We start from the raw sequence: 24,083 nt of genomic DNA, 5'->3' as shown, positions 1-24,083 counted from the left end.
CATAATATAATTTATTCAAGGTCATGAGGTTGAGGTGGAACGGATGCCTGGCGTATGGTTTGTTATTTTAATCGACATCGATATGTCATGTGTAACCTCATAGGATGTCGTGGGGTAGTATGGAGCTTGATGAGTTATGATCAAGTAGGATGCGGACAGATGATCGCAAGTGTATACGGATGAACCGTTAACGAACAATATGCAGTCTGCCGAGGAGCGTGACGCTTGGTAGGATGTCGACAAGGGGTGGGCGGCTTATGTAGCACGAATAGCCTGTGTCTGATAGCATGAGATAAGACAGTTCACATGGATGCCGTGTAGTCTTGATAGGTAAACTGACGCTTCAAGGACAGTGTGTAGCAGGAGCCAAACTTGTTGGCCGCAGATTACCACTAGGAGCGCCGAGATGTAGGCCAGCTAGACATGCAAGCAACGAGAGTTCGCAACTAGGATGACAGAAGCGTCGTCCAGGTAGGTAGTCACCAGCGACAGAGTGATGGATCTTGGCACCACTCGGGGGTGATGGGCGCAGATACCAATAGGCAGGTGATGTAGATCGGTGAGGACACAATCCACGGTCTGCTCAATTCGTCACAAGCTGAGAGGAAGGTCTAGAGGGCGTCCAAGAAAAACTAGAAGCGAAATCAGGCAACGACTGTAGTGCAAGCTGTGATCGTCCGGGGAGTCAGCACAGGCTGATCAAAACCACGATGCGCGATGTGATACGCTGTGGTCGAATAAGAACCAGCCGAGGGAAGGCATCTATGACGACCATGTAGCGGCTTGCCAAGCGTACCAGAATTCCAACCGAGTCTTCCGAAAATAGTTTTAGATCCTGAACCGTGCGCAGGAATACAGCGGAACGCACCTAGGCAAGCCTACCGCTAAACCAGCGCAATGAAGTTAGAATGCTGAGTACATCCATCTCTATTCAACGAGTGGAGGCGGAAATGCTTGCGGAGTGTGTCGGCCGTGTAAAGGTAAGGTGAATATCAAGATCTAAGCGAGTTGAGGTCGGACTCGGAGAGAGTGCTATGTCAGCCACACTAGGGTAAAGCCAGTATCACAGTAGAAGCAGATTTTGTGAGCGGAACCGAGATATAGGGACTCGTTCGTAGGCAAGTCAAGACAGTCGCGGTGACGGGCCGTTGGCAAATCCAGATTATAGGCAAATCGAAAGAGACGAAGAGAAAAATAGTGAACTTGAGTTGTGCCCTGGCGAATACCGATACAAATGGCTGAGACGAAGGAAACACTAATTGATATGATTTGCGGAAGGGCCAGGCAGGCATATCGCCGGGGGGTTGCTGGCGGTCTTGTGAATCTGAGCTTGAGCCTCTCTGGTGAAAGAATGATGCAGATACAAATACAGTTCTTCGCCTCTTGTGGGCGTATATGTCGATGAAGATACGGGAGATGCTGTCCTAGAGCTAGGTAGATCGGTCTTGAAGATATTGAAGGCTGGGCACCTCGCAAGATAGATCGTGGATGATATCATTCGGTGTTAATCCTTCTAGAATTGGAGATTGGAAACCGAAGAAAGAATTTCGAGACTTGCTGCAAATGAATGATGTCGCAGCGTTACGCGTGAAGTGAAGTCGCAAGGCAGGCTGCTGATAAGGGGACGCGAGATGCCTGAACCTCAGGCAAGGTCAGAGTTCGGCTAGTCAACGTCAAGGGTGGTTTGCGAGTCCGTGCGATATGTAGTGAAGATCGCAGCTGGCGGCGTCAAGGTAGGTTGGCGCAATCCGACGGAGACTACTACAAATCCGCATCCCAGAGCCGCAGACGGGTTCAGGCGGATATGCGCAGGGAATTGGTCCATAAATGTTGCGGTCGGAACCCAGGGGGTCGCTGGCATCCTGCTGATAGATGAACTTGGCGAGATCGATGGCAGAGAACACGTCGAGAGGGAAGAACTTGTGTATGGCAGTGCATGAAGATCCGATGGCAGAGAGACACAAGCGCGGGGCAGAGTCGGCGGTGAGTCGGCCTTCCCGAGCACTTTAACAGGTATCGTCATCCCAGAGTCGATTGAATAATCTGTATAGTCGTCGAGGTTGTAAAGCGTCATCTCGGTGTTTATATCTTCGTTGCTGAGCGTGAGCTTAGCGAAGAGGTCCGTGAGCTCGTCCATTTCTTTGTGGAGCTCAGAGACGACAGCGAGCATGGAGAAGGCGTCGCAGAGATCGTCAAAGTCGGTAGATACAGTGAGCGAAGAGATCCCTTCACAGAGATCGTCGACGTCGGTACCATCCAACATCGGGCCGTTATTGGAGGCATACTCGTGGATGGTACACTCCGCGAGCTCATCAGCTAGAGCAGAAATTGAGTCAGCGGATGACGAGCTCTTGGGAGCAGTATCTCTAGAGGGCTCCTGATTGTCATCGGCGAGGTGCCTAATCGTCGACTCGGGGGACAGGTCGACGTTCATAAGACCTCGTCCGAACTTCGAGCATCGACCTGGAATGACATCATCAACCTGAAGAAGAACGGGACTGGTAATGACTTGAGAGGAGCGCCAAAGCGTAAAAAGCCAAGCCTTGTATTGACGGAACGGCTGCCAAAGTTGAACGTTGAACGTTGAAGTGGGAGTCGGGAGTGTGTCAATAGCTGCTCATCGCATACACGGAATGGAGATTCCAACCTTGACTGGAGCCGCAGATAACACGAAGGTATCACGTTTGCCAACCTTGATTGATGTGCCATCTCGATATGAGGACAACTTTACGGGTTGGCGAACCGCGGTGGAGACAGGTTCTTTGACGCCGCGAAGGCCAGGGTAGCGGGCCATTGCGTAAATAATAGTGATGATTCGAAGGAGTGAGGTTGATGGATTGCTTGTTGTAAATATTGTTGTCGAGGGTAGCTACTAATGGAACGGAATGAAGAGGAAGGGTCGGCCAGCAAGCAAGTCCAACATGGCGCGTTACACTCGATCGAGACGTCATAGATCGGCAGTGTGACGCAGCATCAGAGCAGTCGAGTGCCGATTTTGCTCACCGAAATAATCTTTAGTGAGTGTTCGTTAAGCCACTGTATGATTCCATTATGCATGCAGTCGCCAAAGACTTTGCGCACTGAGCAGCTGCAATGCCCGTTCGGCTTGCTACAATCATACACTGGGTTAAATATGAAAGGGATGGAGGGCAAGCAGGAGTAGGTGTAAGCCTAAGCTTACGCACTTCCACTTTAGACTCGACGTCGTGCTAACGTCATTTGTTTGCATCGACCTGTCATACTATTTGGCGCCGCGAGGCTGCTTTCGCGCGCGCACCAATTTACGGTACTCTTACTTCTTTCCCTCGTTCCACCATCATCACACACATTTTTCGTCTCTTACCTAGCGCTAGTAACGCTCAATAACAAACCCCCGCGTTTTGCTCCGTTCTGTCGCTGTTCGAGATCATACGAGATTGCGAGAAAAGGAGACGAACTACTAGACCTTCCAAATTAAGACAGGTGATCCCGTCTATTATTAAATAAACGCTGACTAGTGCCACCTGGTGTGCTCGGTTCATGCATGCGCAGGCAGCGCTGGAGCTGCCTCTGCCCGCAGCCAAGAGCTTATCTGTGCACGCAAGGCCAGCCTCATGGACTCTCGTCAGAAGCTGGCAGAGCTCCGGTCCGCTTCTCGTCTTACCATCCCTGCCAACTCGCTCCCGAGAAACGGCTCTCTGCTCACACCGGGTACAATCTCACCGGCGTCCGTCTCACCTCTCGCTGGCACCTCTCGTTCTTGGTCTCACCACAGCTCCCCGCCATCCATCCTAACACGTTCTCAGCCACCGACACCCCTGGAGTCCCCTCAGGTCTCGTCCAGCTATGTCTCCCTCACGGGCACCCCGCGGCGCCTTCTGATGCCGACCGTGCGTCCTCCTCGATCGACATCCTCTCCTCGAATTCCGCACCACAAGACGTCTCCGTCAAAGTCTCGTTCACGCGCCGGCTCCGTGTCCACGCACCTGTCCTCCTCAGAGCGGACAGAGCGTGCGCCCACGCCAAATGCACCAGACTGGATTGGTGGTGGCTGTAGGTTCGAGGTCGTGGAGGACCAGATAGAACTCGAGGGGTACCAAATATATGCGGTCGAGAAGTGGTGCGTTATTTCACATCCCACACGCTAAGGGTCCCAATGTCATAGTCGTCTGCCGTAGGATCGTGGAGCGCCGGAGACCTGTAATCGTGCTAACTGTCTTCACAGGCGACCCTAAACACAAAGTGTGATACCACCCTTGTCCAGAGTGCGAACTGTTCTTACGGCCGTTTCAGATACTTGTCACGGCACTCAGTCCCCAATCGTCGCTGAGTCCTGTTGACGCTTATGTCGAATGGGACAAGGCTACGCGCATCCTCCGCACCGACGGAGCGCGTCCGAAGGAGGTACACTTCTGAGTTGCTGCCAGGGAGGTCGTCTAAAGTTGCGCTACTCTGTCCACAGACCAGCAAAGGCACCCTGTTCGTGACTTCCCTCGCCAACTTCCGCTCTGACTACACCATCGTACACATACCCAACGGTAACTTCCTTGACATCCGGGAACAGCTGTATACCAACATCAACCTCCTCAGAATGGGATGCAGTGGACGGAGTGCTCTTACCTTAGAAGAACCTAGGTCAGTTTCCAGCTGAGCCGTCTTGTCTCTTGTCACTGAATCTCACTCTCACAGTGATACCACGAAAGACCGCTTTGTGCTCATGTATGAAATCCCTGACAAGGCGCTCTCAAAGTCTGGGTCGTTCTTCAATGCCACCGTACTGGAGCTTGTCAAGCTGATTCAGGCCGCACTTGCGATATTCGACATGTTTGACCTGTCCCCTGAAGAGAGAAATGGTCTTCTGTGCGATGTGACCTCTGAGGGCATCAAGCGTTGGGTCACTGAGGTAGGAGAGCAATGCATGAAGGTCGAGGTCAGTCTGTGTTGGATTAGTGGCATACGAAGATAAGCTTAACTGCACTCAACCGCAGCACATGGAAAGGGTCGCCGACCCAACCGTAGTGGCCGCCCTTCTGAGTCTCATACTCACGGTCAGAAATAAACTGCATGCCCTCGGTTATGTACGCACTAGACTTCCCGCTCATGCGCCTATTCACACTGCTCACAGTACGTCCCGTAGTACGTCCCCAAGGACCCATTCCTCGACCCTCAAGGCTTCACGCGCGCCCTCGCGGCCTACCACGCCGCCAAACCGCACGGACACGCGCACGCGCACCACCTCGTCCATGGGCACCCCCCGCGCGGGTCGTCGCCCCCCGGGTCCCGCACGAGCCCCACCCTCGTCGCTAGCTCCGGCCCCGCCGCGCCGTCGCCGTCGCCCAACCCCTCACCCATTCCGACCGTCGCGTGCCTCTCGCACGCGCTCGTGGAGGCGATCCACTCCGCGTACGAGAAGAAGGCGCGCCAGAACGAGTCGTACAAGGTGCACCGCGTGCTGAAGAGCAAGCTCGACGACCTCGCGTCCGACCTGCGCACCGGCACGGACAGCGGCGGCGGCGGCGATGGCTCCAGCGCAAGCGGGGTGGTCCCGACAGCGGACATGGCAACGTTCGTGAAGGTCGTCGTCGGCAGCTCGAAGGACGCGCCGCACAGCCTGCGGTACCTCTGGACGGGCCGACCCGAGGAGGTCGGACGCAAGCGGCGGGAGAAGGAGGCGGTGTGGAGCGACGCGGAGCGCGAGGAACGCGAGAAGGACGGCGAGCGGGACGGTGTGAAGGACGCGCGGGACGAGCGCGATAAGGAGATGCGGTCGTCTGGCGACGAGAGCGAGGCGAAGCCCTGGCCTGGGCGGGTGCAGCGCAAGATCGAGAGCTGGGCGGCGTGAGCATCACATGCGGCCCCTGAGTTAACGGCTGAACTTCAGGCTGACTGATGTCATGCAGGCTGGGACGCACGAAGAAGCTGAGCGTCGACTTTGGAGTGTTGGGCAAGTCCATCATGGAGTCTCCCAATCGCGGAGGACCCTCCGAGCAGTCCGGGCTATCGTCAACCGTTCCGTCTGTTAGGGTCACTGGGTGAGCGCTTGTCTCGTAAGGCATGCCTGGACAGAGACTCACATGCACGCGCAGCGAAACCGAGGAGCCCTTGAGCAGCGGCCAAGTCTCGCCAACTTGTAAGTCATCTGCAGTGCTCGGCCAGGCTCTCGCTAACTTGGAGATTGCTTAGACGACTCATCCAGAAATCTCCCGCTCGGCATTGGATCATCTACACCTGCGCTGCGCTCGGAGAGCGAGTTGCTGGAGTACGACAGGCGCATCTTTGAGTTCAACAAGAAGCGTCCCCTAACCAGACCGCACATACAGTCTCGCGTTATCAGCTGGTCCGATCCCGTCAGCGCCAAGGAGCTGGTGGACGATGAAGACGCGAAGGACGAGGCCCAAGCAGTGACCTTGCAAGTGCCTCAGCTCGAAGCAGACGACGAGGCCGCTAGTGTGACGAGTGACACCGAGATGGAGGGTAGGCAGCGCAGAAGGACACTGACGCTCCGGCCCCGACGTTGTCGCAGCTTCGACGCCGCCGCCGACTTCCGGGGTGTGCGCGTCCTCCCCACCGAGCGCTTGCGCATCGACGTCGACCTGTGCGGCCAGCTGCTCGTCATGCGCCGGCGCGAGCAGCACCTCGCGAACGTCGTCGCGTGCCTCTCCGCGCTCACCGCGCGCATCTCGCACACGAACACGCGCCTGCGCGCGGACCACGAGGGCGCGCGGCCGGCGCTCGACGACCTGCGCGAGCGCGCGCGGGTGCTGCAGGACGTCGAGGCCGCGCGCACGCGGGCGGACGGGCTCACGCAGGAGACGCACGCGCTGGCGTACGAGTCCGCGCAGTTCCTCGTCGAGGACCTGTGGCACATGGCCGCGCAGCCGCGCCGGCGCGTGCTCGCGATGCGCGAGAAGGCGTTTGGGACCGGGCGGCGGCACCCGCAGGGCGTGCGCGGTGCGGATGGGCGGGTGACGCGCGTGCAGTGGACGCTGGACGGGCGGGAGCGCCTCGTCGACGCGCTGGGCCGGACGGAGAGCGAGGCGGAGGAAGAGGAGGGGCTCCTTGGTGCAGAAGACCTCGGTCTCGAGGACGACGGGGGGGAAGTGGACGCAGTGGAGAACCAGTCGCTGCGCCCGACGTGGCTGCTTAAGTTCTTCAACTACTGGGGCAGCAAGTGGAAGGGGACGGATAGGCCGAAGGCTCCAACCAAGGTGACTGAGAGCGATAGGGAGGATTCTCCTGCGAGCGGCTCCAGCACTTCCCTGCCACCATTGCCTGAACCACTGCAGGCGAGGCCATCAGCGAGACAAATTATAACGGCATGATTTACTCTCGCGCACTCCCTGTGAAACCTTTAAAATACTTGCTTCACTATTCACGAATATACGCAATGCAACATGTACACTAGATGCACATAATTTATTCTACCATGTTCTTGCATCACAACAAAGTGGCGATAACCCGGAAACCAAGATGTCGATCTGCGGCAGTATGCGTGTGCTACCGCACCTTGACCCTTCCTTGGCTCTTACGCATGGCGCGCTTCTTTTCGCGGTCCATAGCCTGTGGATGCTGATGTGAACACACGTCCTCTTCGCACAGCACACTACTCACCTTTTTCTGGTCCGCCGCACTCAATCGCGACAGGCGCTCCTCCTCCGCCTTGCGTTTCGCCGCCGCCTTCTCCTCTGCCTGCTCCTCGCGCTTCTCTTTCACCGCATCCTCCCTGATCTCCTTGTCGACCTCCTCCCTGATTTTCCGCAGCTTCACGCGTGTCTCGGGGCGCAGCTGCCCATTCAGCCCGCCGCGCAGGCCCGCCTTGCCCGTGCCCGCAATGGCGTCGACAAGCTGGAACGCGGCTACGAGCAGGGGGAGCGTCGCGCCCGCCTCGGACGCGGGAGGGAGCGCGAGCGTGAGCGTGAGGTGCCTGCGGCGGTCCGCGGGCGGGACGGGTATGGACGGGCGTGTGCGCGGCTGGTCGGTGAGCGAGAGGCAGCGGAAGTAGGGCAGGATCGTCGGGTCGGAGAGCACGGCAGGCAGGTTCAGCGGCCCGAGGGGCTTGAGGAGGTTAGCGGTGATGTCCGCGAATTCTATAGGGAGGATGAGCAGGGCGCGGGGTCGATGCACTCGGCAATCACATACCGGACATGACCGTGAGCGAGGGTGGGAGGCCAGGCTGGTCGGTTGTCTTAGTGAAGGTCTGCACACATGCACGTTAGCCCAGCACACTGCTACAGAGGCCCTGTGTGAGGTATGTACCAAGTCCCATCTCCTCTTCCTTATGCTCTTGATTTCGTCCTTGGCCACAACAGCCCACACACAGTCCGGCACCGTGCTTTCCTTCCCCGATGAATCCTTGAAGGTGAAGTCGAGCTCGACTTCGTCGTACACCCGGTAGTCGAGCTCGACGAGCCCTTTCCCGATCTGAAATGCATACTGGAAGAAGTCGTGTCGGGGCCGCACGGTGAAGATCGTGTGCAGGGAGGTGAGCGCACGCCGGCCAGTGGAGTAGTTAAACCAGTCTGAGTTTCCATCTGAAAAGGAGACGAAGATTAATATCGAGAGGTAGTAGACCGTTTGGGACGGAGGGGGGGGGGAGGAGGCTGCAACGCGATTGGACGTACCACGTATAAGACCTCTGTCTGTGGGTTTCGAGAACTGGGCCTCGAGAAGCGGTCTATGTGCTTCATACCTGGAAAGGATGATGGTCGGCACATGGACCTCAAGGACAAGCCGACAGAAGCAAGCACTGACCATGTGTTCACTCGGGTCTCGTTCGCTTTTTTGCCCCAGAAATGAAACGCGACATAAAGCAAGACACCGACGAGGAGGAAGGGTTCATACTGGAAGACTAGACATCCAGAGGGCGTTAGATACTGTGCTTAGCATGAAGAGGGCGGAGGAAGCGCATACATGCAGGCCTGAATGTGAACATCTTCCATCTATACTCGACGCCATCGTAGTCGGGTGAGGTATTGACTGGTGGCGGCGTGAGGGCGCTGAGCAAAAGGGAAGCCATGGTGGGCTGAGGCGGGGACGACTGCAGACGAGGCGCGACGCGCTGGCGCAGAACCCGACAATTCGGAGAGCGTCAATTAGGCACATGATGCTGCGGCGGGGATGCCATATATGGGCCAGCGCCCAGCGCCTAGCTCGAGCGTGTAAGAATGGGCTATTGCACTCATACTAATAAGTAAGCGGGGCAGACGCTCTGCATCGTGTCTTCCCCTCTGGATCCACCCGCGTCCAGATTCGGGCCCTCGGTGCCTCGAGATTCAGCTCTGGAGAGCAATATCTGAGTTGCTCAAGTGTTGATTAGTTGTCAGTCCATTTCGCGTCCCTTTCGGCTCGGACACTGTGCGCATTCACGTCAATTTCGCTGTGCTTGAAACAGACCCTGATTGCCTTTTCGCTCGACACGGGAGCTATTTGGTGCTCATGGCCGATCCGCACCTCCAGGTAGGCCTAATTGCGCTCCATCATCTGACATACTCATGTCCTATTTCACACTTGCGGCGGATCCAGCTCCCTCCCACAGGCTCCGGTTCGGGCGCGTCATCGCGCTCGCCCCCGACGGACTACGGTGCCTTCGTATTACAGATGCTGCCGCGCATGTCGCAGCCCTCAGGGTCCGTGAACCAATCCGTGCTCCGCCAATGTCTGGGGCTGTCTTCCTCGTATCTGGTCACGGACACAACCATGGACCCAGACCGCGGTCTCGCGAGCTGGCATACAGGGTTCAATCGACTCATTGACGTGGTCGTTGCGCTGCACACGCGCGGCGAACTCGAGCTAGCCACTATCAACGATGCGAGTAGGGCGTGTTCAGAGTGCTGGACCGTTGCTGGTTCATGGCGCGACATGGAGGGCGGCCGAGACAGCGTCAAGGGCGTGGCGGCACGTCTGAAGACTCTGCTGGACCAGAATGGCAAAACGTACCGTGGGGGGCGGATCTACGTGCCATAACGACCTGAGGGTAGTCGTATTTATACTGCATATATCTGACTCCGACGAAGACAAGAGCAATGGCTAGGGGGCCGCGCGATGATCACCCTCCTCATGTCAGCATTCAACTCCGCCCCACGATCGACCTCCCTGTTTCCCTTATCCGTAGACTTCTTGGCCTGATATTATCCCGTCACGTCTCCTGCTAGGTTGTTTAAGCAGCTCTTGCAGACATTCATACTTACCCATCAGTGGCTCACAACTCGTAGCTACGCCCCGATTACGTACCCATCTCTGTTCGTATTAATGATGGTTATTTCGGAATGACTGTAGTACGGTTGCGCATCTCTATCACATCTGACAGTAGTCTAGTGTTTCGTGTTACGGCTTTAAATGCTGCATATGAATTCCTACTCTATTCGTAATGAGCGGCCTGACGAACCGATGCGATTACCATGCTTCAGCCAACCTCCTCGCGAAGTACGGTAGTCGCGGCGCCTGAAGGACAGTATCCGCCTGCAAAAGTCTACAGCAATCATCCACACCTTGAAGAATCAGCTCAGGGCCTTTGCGAGGCACAACGTTTTGCATGTAGCTTACTATATGGCACACCGGGCAACGCGGAGGTGGTGTGCGGCAATGCTCATCATGATCGAATTGCGGGTCGCGTAGAAAACGCCACTAATACATGCGGTAGGTTACGTGAAGAAGTCCGAGGCGGGGCATAATCGGACGTCTCTCCCTGCGCTAAGAATGGCGTCCACCTCACTGGTTGCTTGTATCATGGTTCACAAGTGATCCTCGAAAGACATCCCGTCAGCCGTTAGGCAAGCTCAAACAAAGTGTGACGGGACATTCTTAAGTTGTTGAATTGTTGCCATCAATCTTCGATCGATCACCTCAAGTATTGGGATGAAACGCACTTGTTGTAGATCTCGGCGTCTATTATACTGCGTCGCCTCTGACCTGTAGATTCCATTTGTACCTTACTGAGACACGGGTGGGCCTCATCCGCTCATTGCGGCAATACAGCTCTATGAAACATGGCCGATTCGGCTCTCACCAAGCGGCCGGCATCTCTCGAGTCTCCATGGGGTACACTCTTGTACATACACCAGCCTGCAGTCAACGGGATCGGCAATCGGCATCGGCGGCCAGCCTGGTCTGCATGCCCCTGCAGCCGATCGGCTATGTGCTGAACCAACACACGCTGCGCAGCTCGAGCGCTCTGCAGACATATATAAGATGGTCATCTCGCGTCTACTTTTCCTCAGCCCTCAGTTGATCTGTCGAGCCCATCGTTCCTAAGTTCAAGTACTGGTTACTTGGCTTATTTCGTCTTCGCTATTCGTCTTTATTTCACGACTTCACTTTCCTTCATTACGCCCGTTACGACATCAGTATCATTCTTCCTAATTCCAACGAACATCATGCGTTCTACTATCGTCCTCATCGCTGCTGTTGCGCTCGCCGCACCCCTTGTTGCGTAAGTGCTTCAATTTAGATCATGACATATTGACTAACGATTATTGTAGCGCGTACCCTACGCCCCCTGCCTCTAATGGTGAGGCTTCTGCCCCCAGCATGCAGCCGCATGAAGGCCAGCACCGCGGTAACAGGCATGGCGGCCCTAAGCACGAGGTTGCTGGTGCCGAGCGCGAGCGGCAGACCAACCGTCAACGGTGAATAGCGTAATACCTCTTTGGTTCTGTCCCCCATTACTTATGCGGAGCTTCTAGTGATCTTGGCGCCCTCGAGAACATCTTTGCGCGTGCTTTACGGGAAGGTGACCGCGAGGATCGCGAGCGGGAGGGCGACGACGAGCGCCGCCAGCATCGCCTTGGCCATGAGCGCGAACGCTTCCGTGGGGATGAACACGAGCACTTCCGCGGGCACAAGCACGAGCACGGGCACGACCTTGGGCGCGAGCACGAGCGGTTCCGCGGTCAGGAGCACGGTCGCTTCCGTGGCCACGAGCATGACCGCTTCCGGGAGCACGAGCACGAGCATGAGCACGAGCATGGTCTTCACCGCGCCCATGGTCACGAGCATGGCCGCTTCCGGCACCACGAAGGCTATGGTCACAGACATGGTGAAGACCACGGTCGCAAGTTCCGCGAGGGCTTCAAGCACCACGGTGAACATGACCGTGAGCACGAAGAACGTCCTGCTCGTTTCCGTCACGAGGACCACTTCCGTGGCAAGCCCCAAGAAGCTGATCGTGAGCGTCACGAGGACTCGAGGTAAGTCTGCTCTTGTTGTGTATATGATTGCTGGCTAAACAATGGCTTAGGCGTCCGGATGGTATCGCGAGGCGGAGCATTGGTGCTTGGGCGCGCTCGCTCCTTAATGAGTTGGATTGAAGAGGTGTTGGTTTATGCAGTAGCAGGTGTATGTTAGCTTGTGATTTTGACGAATAGCGAATCTTTCTGGGGGCTCAAACAAGTGTGATCTGAGACAGTTGTGTGCGATGAGTCAACATTGATATTGCAAAGTGAATGTCTGGAGATGTGTACATTTACTGTCGGTGATGTGATGATCAACGCTTTTCGTCTGATGTATGTGTAGGTGTGTACCAGTTCTCTTATGTCGCTTTTTAAAACATAGAGGCGTCGTTCTGCCTGTGCTATTTTGATGTAAACGCCATCAACCAACAATATGTCTCCAGCCGTCTCCGCAGGTCAGTGGCAAAGGCCAGACAGTGCGGAAGCCTTTCGTAGAAGTATTGGTTAGGTGTGTCTCGCCTTCAAGTTTGCTGATTGATCTGACACGCCGAGCTTCAGGGCGACAGTCCCCTGTATCGCACCGCTATCACGATGAGATGGTGCCCAGCAGTGCTGTCGGAGTCGTACATGACAGGCAAGTCGGGCCTCGGCTTGGTCAATGCGGCGGGCCATTGCTCCCGGGTGAGTGTCAGAAGCTGCATGCGCACATACTCGATTGAACAACTTCATAAGTCTCTGCATATGATAACCTTGCAGCGAAGTCCCCACGAAGCAGACTTGCATCAGGTAGGCTGGATGAGCTGGTGCATGACTTCTGCTTTTGGGTTCACGTATCAGTGTGACCGATGATATCCATGGAACGCGGGACCGTGCGCCCAGGTCCACTTCTGTTGCGTCCGTCGTCACCGGTCACAATATCTAAGATCTGTCTACGGAGACCAAGGTCCACTTACTACTAGTGCAACATGTTTGCGAGCATGCAGCTGCAGCCTCAAGAGCCTGTCCAGTCAGTGTAATCAATGGTATTGGCTGCCAGGGCTGGATTGGCTCTTGAGGCTTTCAGATACAGTTCAGCACTGCGAATGCAGTGAAACGCTAGCCACTCTCGACATCTTCCTCAGCTCCATCCAGCCGTTCACAAAGCTTGTGGCAGCAACGCTATAATCAATGCAGACTCCACATACATCTGAAACAAGGTCAGTCAGAGACATCACTCCAATTCGAGCAAGATATCACAGCATCTCTCCACGGGATGCAACTCGGATGCTGAACCATAGATCTGACAACTGCGCCCCGCCGCGTGCCCGCAGCAGCAATACCCCTGCTTTCCACCTCTCGGCACTCTTTTCAAGCGTCGGCCATCTTCTGGGGTAGCACCAACGATGCACTGCACGACTGCGCGCGAGCGCCGTTCAGGCGTCTCGCTATCACCGACGTGCTGCTATAAAAGATGCCCGCCGTGCACTCGAATTTCCTCAGCCCTCAGTTGACCTGTTGAGCCAAACGTCCCCAAGTCCAAGTACCGGTTACTTGACTTGTTTCGCTTTTCGCCTTCGCTATTCGTTCTTTGTCACGACTTTCTCCCCTTCTATCACGCCTATTACGAAGACTCATTCCCAAACCCTACTCTCGACGAACATCATGCGCTCTACCACCGTCCTCATCGCCGCTGCTGCGCTCGCTGCCCCGCTCGTCGCGTAAGTGCTCTCAGTATCAGAATGATGTCGCGCTTTCATTGTCTTTGTGAATAGCGCCTACCCGACTCCTCCAGCTCCTAATGGCGAGGCTCCTGCCCCCAGCCAACCGTCGAATTGGGTGGGAAAGGCGAATGGTATGAAGGGCAAGCATCCCCACCACCACTCCCACCCCCATAACGCCGCTGCGGCCGAGCGACCCGAGGAAAACGAGAACCACCGGGCGGTCCAGCGGTAAGTTTGACGACGTGCATGGCCTAGTGTTTCGTGCTTGCTGACGCGTTCCCTGCAGTGACCTCGTGGAATTCCTGGCTCGCGCTCTCCAGGAGGCCGAGCCTGAGAACCCGAAAGGGAGCCAGCCTGCGCAGACGCAGGTCAGCAAGCCTGCTACGCCGCAAGGTGCCGGCAGTGAGCACCCTCAGGGTCAGGAACGTAAGCACCGCAAACACCGCAAACATCCGCATGGCCAGGGGCGCAAGCACCCTCAGGGCCAGCAGGGTAAGCAACCTCAAGGCCAGGAGCAACAACATGCGCAGGGTCAACAGCCTCAACAACCGCAGGGCCAGGAGGGCGGCGTCCAACACGTCCACCAGCGCGAGTACGAGCATGAGCGCGAACGCGGTCGCGGACACTTCCACGACCATGAGCGGGAGCACGAGCACGAGCGCGGACACTTCCGCGAGCATGAATTCTCGCACCCGCACCATCACGGCCATGAGCACGGACACGACGGCTATGGCCGCTGGCGCGGCGAAGGCCACGGTCGCAAGTTCCGCGGGGACTTCAGGCACCACGACGAGCACGCCTCGGAGCACCGCGGTGGTCGCTTCCACCACGACGAGGACCGCTTCCGCCACGACGGGGGCCGCGAGAGTGCTCAAGGTCGGGAACATGAGAGCCCCCGCCCCGCTGGCCACGAAGCGGAGCACAAGGGGTAGGTGACTTTTTGTCTGCCTTATGCATGTATACTTACAAGTGTCACTCCAGCCGCTCCGACATGTACGACCTTCAGAGGCGAATTGTCCCGGTGAACATTGGCACGGTCAGGCCTCACAACGTTCCTTACAACCCTATTGATGGCTGGAATGTTCATGCTGTGGCGCGTTCCATTCTCGACGAGTTGGACTGAAGGAGATGTAGTGGTTATGAGATAGTTGGTGTATTTTACTAGTTCATGACTTTTACGAATAGCGAATTGGACTGAGGGCTCAAAATCAGTGTGCCTGAGATGGTCGGCAAAATTGGGACTCCAAGTTGTTCCTTGACGGCGTTTGTGGCTGTAGTGATGCGTTGCAGCAACGGTGGACTGCACCCGAAGACTGCGCGGTGGCGGGGTGCTGCGGTCCGAGACGCAGCAGCATCTTGTCAAGTGTCAGACTGGGGTCAATTGAGTAATGAGATGATCGGAAGGAACGTGACGTCACGCGCGCGCCCGACCGGGGATTGAGCCCGACAGTCGAAATCGACACAGGGTCCCCTCTCGCCACACTCTCACTCTCGCTCATCGTGCCTCGCGATGAACGCCGTCGTCGATACCTCGTCCTCTGACACCGTTCCTCATGATCCCCCCTCGCTCAGCGATGTGCCCAGCTCACCAGAGCAGTCATTTATCACGCCCCTCTCCTCCCCAGCCGGCTCTCGGGAGGTCGATCTTCCGCAGGAGTCCAGCGCACCACAAACGTCGTCGAAAGGCAAAATGACCGAATGCCCTGAGACATCCTCTCCAACCCGTGAGCCAACAACGGCCGATCTAACTACTCTTACACCCCTGCGCGCGCACTACCTCAAGAAACAGCTAATATCACTGCAATTCCAGCGCGAGCTCGATGCCCTCATCGCAGCCCCCGCACACAATGTTTCCCCGTTCTCTTACCTGGGTCCGCCCTTCACTCCGCCCCCGAAGGACGCCCCGCGCCTTGAGCTGCCGTTCCTCCGCTATTGCTTTCGCCGTTTCGTGCTCTCCTTTCCCTTCCTCGCCGCAGCGCCACCAGACTTCTTCCCCGATAAGCTGCAGCCATTCATGGCATCCATGCTTTCCAAGAACCTCTCCTCATCATCCGCAGCCCTCGACGAGAAGTCTGAAGATGCAGAGGAGACGGCGCGGAATAAGCTGCTCACGAAATTGGAACGCAACGCATCCATGCTCATGACTAGCGGTGTCAAGATTGTCGAGAAGGAGGAGGTCGTGCGTCTGAGCCAAGCAGATCTTGACCGCCTAGAAGCGATCGCACGCAAACGGGCAGCGCGAGAACGGCGCATGAAGGATCGCTTCGAGGTCAATGTCATCTGCGTTCGGACAGTAACCGAGAAGGGACGCGTGCGGAGTAGGGTGCATGAGGTGTGCAAAATGTCTATGGTTTCTACTCGTATCCTAACGGTATACAGGAATTTATTGTACGCACCCGCAGGGGCCATCAGCCCGATGTGTATGTGTCGCGGCGATACGGTGACTTTAAGACCCTTGCTGCAGAATTGCGGAAAGCACATCCAGGCGAGTCAATACCCGCCCCTCCGGCGAAGGACCGCACGATTGTCAGTCTGAGCACAATGACGTCCCCCGTTGGGACACAGATACCGGGAACGTCACGCCCAGGCAGCCCGCGCGGCGCGATATATGCGACAGGACGGAATACGAGTGGTGATTCCTTCTCCTCACAAAGCACGACGAGCCCGATATCGCCGACGATGCCGATGCTGGGTGTGGGCGGCCCAACCTACACGGGTGGCGCATCACGGCTGGCGCGAGAAAAGAACAGGCTCACTTTGCGGGCTTACCTTCACTCACTCTTGGCGTCCCCGGAGCTCGCATCGTCCCCCGTCCTGCGCTCTTTCCTGCTCTCTGGTCCGACACAACTGACGGCAGAAGAAATGGAGGATGCAATCAGACGTGAAGAGGCAGATAAGTTGAGGGAAGACGGCCGCAAACGGTTTGCGAGAGAGATCGCAGCGCGGGTGGATGGTCTGCGGGAGGCTGCGCGCAGCGTGAAGGGCGAACTTTTCGCAAAGAGTATGTGACTTTATTCTCTATCTATGAAATTGACTGATATTGATGGTCCAGATGGGCTGACGCATATATTCGCGACGATCAAGGAAACGGAGGACATTCGTCAGCTGCCATCAAACTATCAAGCAGTGATTGAATGGGCGCGCATATCGTATGTTTTGGGCGCTATCGCTCAGCCTTCGTGGATGTATACTTGACTGACACAGTTGCATCTGATCACAGACTTGCCTCGACTGTATTCCAGCACTTTGTCGCCGCCGACACTGCGTCGGAAAGCTTCGCTAGTCTGAAACGCATACATGGATTAATGCCATACTTCATGCTGAAGACAATCCTGAAGATCAGCAATCCAATGGCCATGATCCGAGGTCAGTATTGTTCTTGCGATTGATACTACTGGAAATCTAATTGAAATCTTGTTGCGGACATTGGGTAGGCGTACTCGACTTATTCCTCGCACATCCATTCGGCGGCAGAAGCTTGTTGCAAAGGTAATAAATCCATCTATTCTCTGGTCGCAGTTAAGTGATGCTAACCTGTCGCTGACAGAATGTTCACAGGCTCGCTGGTTGAGGAGGCCAAGGCGATCGAAGAAGATATTCAGTCGGTGAAGGACAAGGTCGAAGATCCTGTGATCTGCGAAAAAGTCCGCCAGTTTGTCTATGCGCCACGCGAGATTCAATCAATTTTCAAGGCAGACGCAGGTACGCTCTTCCGTCTCTATGGTAGAGTATTGTTCATGATCGTCTGTACGTATATTGTACAGCCGAAGAGAATATCCACGTTCTGGTCGCTGTCTTGCGCTCCGGTGAAGAACCTGCTCTATCTCGCGGACAGCTCCAGCGGGTCATGCGCGCGCACCGTGCGCACAAGGAGTATGTCAAGTCTCAGGAGTCGCTACAGGACTCTGACGACGACGAGGGTCCGCAGGATGAGGAAGCGTGGCTATTTGAGGATCTCAGCGTGCTCACCAAGCTCTACTCTCGCTTGCGCGACCGCGAGCAGCTCATCGAGCTCATATTCGAGGTAGGCACTTTCGGACCCTTCACGATAGGTTTAGAGACCTTATACCGTAATAGGGCACCACGGCGGATTTACTGAAGGATATCATTACCATATTTTACGCGCCATTAGCGCAAGTCTACAGGGCGGCAAGCATTGCGGACTCTCTAGGTGACCTGCAAAACTTCATGAATGACCTGACCCGAACAGTAGAGTCGGTAGAGGAGCGTAAGTCCGAAAAGATTGCCTTCACGTTTTCTTACTGACTTGGCCGGCAATTGCAGTCAGTCAGCAGGATCCTGCCAAGACCGTGCAGATATTTATCGACCTGATCAAACGGCACGAGCAGGCCTTTTACAGCTTTGTTCACAAGGTCCATTCGAAGGGCGAGGGCCTTTTTAGCAACCTCATGCAGTGGATAGAGCTGTTCCTTACGCTCATGCGTGACGGCCTCGGCGACCGCATCAGCCTGGAGTTCCTGCTCCCACACACCGGTAAGGAGCGTGAAGACATCTTGCGCGAGGTGGACGAAATCGCCCTCTACCATTACAAGCTCAAGGTGACGTACGAAGACAGAGTCAGAAGGCGGTTTGGACGCACGCAAGGCCTGAACGATGCCGATGCGGAAGATGAGATCGCTGCACAGATGGTCGACGGGGTCGTGAAGGATCTCAGCTTTGGCGATCTGATTCAGGGCGACGCGGAAGATCTCGCAGCCGAGGAGACAGACTCCGAGGACGACTCGAGCGGCGATGACTATTCCAGCGAAGATGAGGACTCAGAGTCGGACGAGAGCAGCAGTGAGGAGAGCAGCGAGACGGATTTGACAGAGCGAGAAAACACTCCCCATCCGGGCAATTCACCGACGTCGGTGAAGCGCTCGCACACCATAGCTCACTCGCCTCACGCATCCCGACCGCCACCTTTGCCTCCCAAACAAGCAAGTCACAAGCAGTCTCTGGATCTTCCCCAGGATCGTCCGCCTGTGAAGCTTCGGCACTCACGCTCGTTGACCGCTGCGCACCCTGGCGCGCCACCGCTCCCGCCAAAGGATCATATACCTAAGTCTGCACCACCTGTACCTCCGAAGCACCACGCGTCGAAGCAGTCTCCTTTCCCCGTTCCTCGCGCAAGCAGATCGCCATCACGGGTGCGTGCGCAGTCGCAGCCACCATCGAAGAGGAAGAAAGCACCCGCGCTCAAACCACCAGAACTCAAGCACCTCCCCCACTTGCTTCCTATCCTCGTTGAGCTTGTACGTCCGCTTCGCGTCTGCTGATTTCCATCTTTGCTTTTAGCTCACCTATCGTTCTAGATGAGACATCAATTGCGTGCTTAACGAGACCCCGTTTACCTCGCCACATTCACCGCCTTCTTGTCGTAAGTATGCTGTAGCAATGGGGGTTAACCAGTCCGTTAGAAGGACATGTCACATATGTTGTACCATTACTAGTATCACGCTTTCCCATGAACGTTATCCTAATGAATCCATGCAACGACAATCTCATGTTGACTGAAGACGAAGCTATATACTACATTGACTTAATGCAATTCCATGCAGAGATAAATCCGAAGCGAAGCACCAGAAGTAAACCTAGAAAGCTTGAGAGGAGACCGAGAATCGCTTGAATGTGTACCTGTCGCGGCAGAAGTCAGCTATAGATTCGTCACTGTACGCGCGCGATTGACATACCCCAAGAAGGCCAGATCCTTGCTCGCACCGGTGGTGTCTGCGCCGACAGGCTCGTCCGGAACCTGCTCGAGCTCATCTGTGGGGAAGTACGATGTGTCGGTGATAGATCGCAGACGCGGGATGAATGGCGCTTCGATTTGTCGGATGCCCGTCCAGCTGACGCCGTAGAAGAAGGGGTGCTTCTTGAGCTGCTCAGCGGTCATCCGGCGGTCGGGAGAGGTAATGAGTCTACATGAATCGATGCAACGTCAGTACCTGGGGAATGTAGATGCATGGTATACTGACCGTCGGATAATGTCCTCGGCTTCGCGGCTGAGGTGCACATCGTCGGGGAACATGAGGTAGTTCTGCCACTGGAGGATCTTCTGATATGTCTCGTGTGTCGACTCCGAACAGAACGGCGGGTATCCGACGAGACATTCGAACATGATCGCGCCGAGCGACCACCAGTCGCACTCATTGCCGTATCCTTTCTGCAAGAATATTTCTGGGGCGATGTAGTCGGGAGTGCCAACGGTCGAGTAAGCCTGGATGGCCGTAGGTAAGTACGAGTACCAGGGTAGACATTTCTGCGTACGTACAAGCTTCCGGCGGTTCGCTTTCCAGGTGGCAATTTGGTCCTTGCTTGACATAGTTAAATGGATCGCATTGACCATGACACTGTTCCGCGCCGCAGTTGTCGGCGACTGCACGCCATTAGCCGAGTCCAGAAGTCGCTGATAGTAGCTTGAATCGTGGTTCTTGTGGAATCCGGTGGATAAACCGAAATCCGACAGTTTGATGTGACCGTCTTTGTCAATCAGGATGTTGTCAGGCTTGATGTCACTACATTCCGCAAACCCTGTCAGATATGTGGACACTAAACCCGCCTAGATAGCGACTAACCGATGGATGAAGCCCAGTTGATGTACAGCTTCAATAGCAAGAACACACTCAGCGATGTAGAAACGCGTCACATCCTCCGAGAATGTGTCGTATTTGATCAGCATGGTCATAAGGTCACCACCAGGCAGGAACTCCATGATCAGATAGAGATACGCGGAATCCTGGAACGAGTAGTAAAGCTGTACGACCCATGGAGAGTTAGACTCGGCCAAAACATCGCGCTCTGCGCGGACATGGGCAAGCTAAGCTAGATGAGCACGAATTTGTGGGAGCTAATGACGGCATAGCACGCACCTGGTCCTTCTTCAACATTTCGTCTTTCCGGAGTGTCTTCATAGCATAGATCTTGCCTGTATCTGTCTTCTGAACTACCCTGACCTGGAGAAGACTGTCGGATCATGGATCACAGCGTACAAACGGCGCCAGCCGACATGGCATACCTCTCCGAATGCACCCTTTCCAATGACTTTCACCGTCCTGAAGTCATCGAGACCTAGCTTCGTCCTCCGGAGACGCAGGAAAGCTGACTCGCGCTTGCCGAGCTGTTGCAACTGCCGCTGCTTTCGCTCATCGGACATCGCAGTCTCAGTTGCCAACTTCCTCTCAAGCTCGACGCGTCTGACGCATGTCATTTAACATCTTATATACCTCTTCCTTGAGGCGGTCAGTGCGCACCTTGTGTTGCGCTCAATAGCGGCATCCACAGCAACCTTATAGAAGTGCTCCAGCTTTAGTTGCGCCGTCTTGGCGCGTGGTACAGCATCATCCGAGAAACCTGCTGTGGTCCGCTCGAAGTAGACATAATCTGCCGGCTTGCCATTGGACTGTGCGCTGTTTATGCTGGAAGAGGAGTGAGAGCCCTGAAGGGAGGGACGGGAAGGGGAAGGAGGGGCAGCGTTGGCAGTGTTGGCAGCGGTTGCCATCTTGTCGGAAAGCGAGAGCTGGAAAACACAACTGCTGTAACGAGGCGCCCATTCAATGTTATAGCCTCCTATCCACGTGACTGATCGACGCTTGAACTGTAGCCGGCGCTTGTTGTAGTTCCGCCTCCCGAATCCAGATCTCAACTTTACGGGGCCGGCGCCCGCACTTGGCCACCAAATCCTCGGCCGCATCTTGAATTGGCATTCCTTTTGCCTATCACTTCAGTGCTTGCTCGTCTTTGTGGGCGCCCAATGTATTCTTTCCCCCTAGGTTACCGGTTACCGTCGATCGTTGTTTAAGCCGCAAGGTCCTCGCTCTATCGGTGACCAGCGTAGCTTGATGTCGATCCCATAATCCCGACGCTTCTTCATCTCATATAGAAGACACACACAGCCTTTCATGTTGCTGATCTCAATCCATTCGGCATACTCTAATGGCTTCATTCATCAACATGCAGGGCAGCCTGAGACCATAGTGCATCTGATCCCAAGCTCAGAGATACCAAAGTATCAAGATGCGCTAGTACATATTAGATACATTCCTTCACAGCTCGATGCCTTCCAAATTTGTACCCTACGGACAAGATGTCAGCGAGAGGTAATATCCACAGAATGTATCGCTTGCCAATCTCGGGAGCCGTAAATATGCATCAGTACCTGCAAAGGAGGTATCAGTATTTCAGACTACATTATAATCGAATTCAAGGTTGATCTGTACCGTAGCCATCCACGCTAACAAGCTCCAGTGAGCCACCAAAATATCTGATGACACGAAAGTCAAAATGGCTGTACATCCAGACGGACGATGTTATCCTACGTCGCGAAGATGTTGCTCATGGGCAAGCCAATTCCTATCCTCGGATGCGATCCGATGCCTGCGTTTTGTTGAGGGTCTTCGCTGTGCGCCTGACTCTTCCACACATTAACTTGCTCGTCCACGGTCGCTGTCATACCTTGCTGACTTGAGCGGACGACACGGAGGGCCCCTAGGCGAGAGATATCCATGCGATGGGGATTACGGAGATGTGAGAAAGAATAGAGATCTGAGGGATGTCTAATTTCGGGCGATAAAAGACCGCCACCTAGAGAGAGATAATTTCCGGTAAGACTCGCTATAGTGACTACCGCCTTAGACAACATACCTTGGTCAGAGATGCGGATGGTCACGTCATGTTCTCCTGCCACGATGGTGGCACGTACTGAAGGCAACTGCTCAGCCTTGGCGTGCTTCAGTCGCGTAGCCCGGAATGACTACAATATTCGATGAGTAATCCAGGTGCAGGGGGTTGTTATCAACTGCCTCACATTCTTGAGAAGCTCAAAAACAATGTATCTATGCAGCGATATCAGCAAGGTGTCAGCTCGTACAAGCACACTACTCACTCAAGATGTGGCTGGATATACGAGAATTTGGTATCCAGATGTCCGTCGATAACAACCTCCGACTGGGCGGTGGTATGCGTCGCCCCCTCAAGAGCATCTTGGTCAACGTCAAATGGCCATCTCCGCAGAAAGCTGGCGCATTTCTCGATGCTCTCCTTGACGTTCAGAGACAGGCTGATGATGCCAACGCTGTCTCCCTTTGCTGGTTCGCCGTTGAGCTTGACAGCGAGGGATTGCGACAGACTGATATGATGCTCCGCCAAGACTCTGCGAGATATTCGCGAGATCAGCATACGACGCAGGAACGAATCCAGGCGGTCGGGTTCCAGGTATGGAGACGACAGGGAGAGACCGAGCGAGAGATTCGGGATTGCCGTTTTACTGTGATCCCGAGCGTTAGGAGCGCACCTGACGCCATGTATGCGACTGACTGTTCATCGAGTAACGACCGCACGAAGCGACAAAATTCACGATTTTCCTCTAGGGTGGTGATTGGAGGATACCGCCGAAACCTATAGGCAAATTTTCAGTGACTAGCATTGTGCCACTATGTGTGTACATACTTATCGAAGGCATTCCAATATGCCTGTACGACAACGCCCAGGTTGAGTACGTACAATCACATGAAACCGTTGACATACTTCGTAGACGTCTGCTACACCCTCCTGGTTGACAACTACATACGGGAGCGTCTGCATCTCCCGAAGCCTATGCGCAATCCGAACAGGCAGCTCCGTCCGAACATAATTCGCGCTCTAACACGATACGGGTAAGCCGCCTCATGAGAATTTGTCACGCACGCTAGACCCACCTGGATGAGGCGCCCTTCGTTTATAGACTTTCCAAAGAAGACCTAGTGTGACGGTCTTAGGGGTGCACGATAGGGTTACCACATGAGACTACCAGCTGCCTTATGGTCAATCTCCGTGCTTCCTTTGACGCATACAGCTCCAGTTGTCGATTCTGGTAGAAATGGAGAGCGCTTGAAGCCGAGCGGGTGAAGAAATGTGTGGGCCTCTGGTGCCGCTTCATGCGTAGTGAATGGCTGCTTGCCAGTGCTGGCATCCTGAGCATGGGGCAGGTCGTCCTAGACATCCTTGGCAAGAGTTTAAGGAAGAGATGGGTTGTCAAACTCAAAGAGAACCCCAGATGTTCTCTCAGTCATCAAACATCAGCCTGTCCCTCCCGAGCTGGTGCGCGCCGGCAGAGGGATATCCAGAAGCAGAGAGCTGTTTCAACGAGGTCGAGTCGTGGTCGCCGTACATTACGTCCGAGCCCGCCCCATCAAGCAGCTTGTTACACCGAATGACTCCTTAAGCGCCCATGGAACGCATTCACGATCATACATGTGCA

General features: G+C 55.2%; 9 protein-coding genes across 9 annotated transcripts; 5 read left to right on the top strand and 4 right to left on the bottom strand.

Annotated features, from left to right (window-relative positions):
* Positions 1-1,663: 1,663 nt before the first annotated feature.
* POSPLADRAFT_1047691 (hypothetical protein) lies at positions 1,664-2,794 on the bottom strand (the record flags this gene model as incomplete). The annotated part of the gene is made up of 2 exons (XM_024479342.1): positions 1,664-2,463; positions 2,629-2,794. 2 exons carry the CDS (start codon positions 2,792-2,794, stop codon positions 1,664-1,666), a joined length of 966 nt encoding a protein of 321 aa, XP_024337018.1.
* A 729-nt stretch (positions 2,795-3,523) lies between these two features.
* On the top strand, positions 3,524-7,301 carry POSPLADRAFT_1148227 (hypothetical protein; the record flags this gene model as incomplete). The annotated part of the gene is made up of 10 exons (XM_024486153.1): positions 3,524-3,869; positions 3,979-4,099; positions 4,293-4,383; positions 4,442-4,614; positions 4,669-4,909; positions 4,968-5,057; positions 5,117-5,817; positions 5,880-6,011; positions 6,066-6,109; positions 6,163-7,301. The coding sequence occupies 10 exons, from the start codon at positions 3,524-3,526 to the stop codon at positions 7,299-7,301; spliced, it is 3,078 nt and encodes a 1,025-aa protein (XP_024337017.1).
* Positions 7,302-7,376: 75 nt separating this feature from the next.
* POSPLADRAFT_1182687 (hypothetical protein) lies at positions 7,377-8,995 on the bottom strand (the record flags this gene model as incomplete). The annotated part of the gene is made up of 7 exons (XM_024488941.1): positions 7,377-7,539; positions 7,591-8,066; positions 8,119-8,176; positions 8,236-8,510; positions 8,601-8,668; positions 8,731-8,827; positions 8,890-8,995. 7 exons carry the CDS (start codon positions 8,993-8,995, stop codon positions 7,477-7,479), a joined length of 1,143 nt encoding a protein of 380 aa, XP_024337016.1. The 3' UTR covers positions 7,377-7,476.
* A 419-nt stretch (positions 8,996-9,414) lies between these two features.
* Positions 9,415-10,346, top strand: POSPLADRAFT_1171240 (hypothetical protein; the record flags this gene model as incomplete). Its single annotated transcript, XM_024488123.1, has 2 exons — positions 9,415-9,435; positions 9,502-10,346. 2 exons carry the CDS (start codon positions 9,415-9,417, stop codon positions 9,940-9,942), a joined length of 462 nt encoding a protein of 153 aa, XP_024337015.1. The 3' UTR covers positions 9,943-10,346.
* A 1,005-nt stretch (positions 10,347-11,351) lies between these two features.
* POSPLADRAFT_1058397 (hypothetical protein) lies at positions 11,352-12,284 on the top strand (the record flags this gene model as incomplete). The annotated part of the gene is made up of 4 exons (XM_024481033.1): positions 11,352-11,407; positions 11,457-11,603; positions 11,661-12,164; positions 12,215-12,284. The coding sequence occupies 4 exons, from the start codon at positions 11,352-11,354 to the stop codon at positions 12,282-12,284; spliced, it is 777 nt and encodes a 258-aa protein (XP_024337014.1).
* Positions 12,285-13,787: 1,503 nt separating this feature from the next.
* POSPLADRAFT_1058396 (hypothetical protein) lies at positions 13,788-14,969 on the top strand (the record flags this gene model as incomplete). The annotated part of the gene is made up of 4 exons (XM_024481032.1): positions 13,788-13,843; positions 13,898-14,074; positions 14,133-14,774; positions 14,828-14,969. The coding sequence occupies 4 exons, from the start codon at positions 13,788-13,790 to the stop codon at positions 14,967-14,969; spliced, it is 1,017 nt and encodes a 338-aa protein (XP_024337013.1).
* A 567-nt stretch (positions 14,970-15,536) lies between these two features.
* Positions 15,537-19,125, top strand: POSPLADRAFT_1148003 (hypothetical protein; the record flags this gene model as incomplete). Its single annotated transcript, XM_024486125.1, has 11 exons — positions 15,537-16,178; positions 16,226-16,392; positions 16,510-16,847; positions 16,899-16,995; positions 17,067-17,212; positions 17,281-17,335; positions 17,394-17,548; positions 17,611-17,870; positions 17,924-18,074; positions 18,131-18,831; positions 19,009-19,125. The coding sequence occupies 11 exons, from the start codon at positions 15,537-15,539 to the stop codon at positions 19,123-19,125; spliced, it is 2,829 nt and encodes a 942-aa protein (XP_024337012.1).
* Positions 19,126-19,440: 315 nt separating this feature from the next.
* On the bottom strand, positions 19,441-21,347 carry POSPLADRAFT_1058394 (hypothetical protein; the record flags this gene model as incomplete). The annotated part of the gene is made up of 8 exons (XM_024481031.1): positions 19,441-19,483; positions 19,540-19,767; positions 19,825-20,066; positions 20,121-20,364; positions 20,425-20,666; positions 20,719-20,802; positions 20,865-21,042; positions 21,100-21,347. The coding sequence occupies 8 exons, from the start codon at positions 21,345-21,347 to the stop codon at positions 19,441-19,443; spliced, it is 1,509 nt and encodes a 502-aa protein (XP_024337011.1).
* Positions 21,348-21,891: 544 nt separating this feature from the next.
* POSPLADRAFT_1047683 (hypothetical protein) lies at positions 21,892-23,762 on the bottom strand (the record flags this gene model as incomplete). Its single annotated transcript, XM_024479341.1, has 12 exons — positions 21,892-21,921; positions 21,973-22,004; positions 22,066-22,109; positions 22,165-22,429; positions 22,490-22,598; positions 22,653-22,680; positions 22,731-23,111; positions 23,162-23,242; positions 23,294-23,316; positions 23,372-23,485; positions 23,542-23,583; positions 23,634-23,762. 12 exons carry the CDS (start codon positions 23,760-23,762, stop codon positions 21,892-21,894), a joined length of 1,278 nt encoding a protein of 425 aa, XP_024337010.1.
* Between the last annotated feature and the right edge of the window lie 321 nt (positions 23,763-24,083).

Source organism: Postia placenta (genome assembly GCF_002117355.1).
Source record: "Postia placenta MAD-698-R-SB12 unplaced genomic scaffold POSPLAscaffold_10, whole genome shotgun sequence".
Taxonomy (NCBI): domain Eukaryota; kingdom Fungi; phylum Basidiomycota; class Agaricomycetes; order Polyporales; family Adustoporiaceae; genus Rhodonia; species Rhodonia placenta.
Note: the sequence above shows the minus strand (reverse complement) of the source record. Positions and strands in the feature narration are given on the sequence as shown.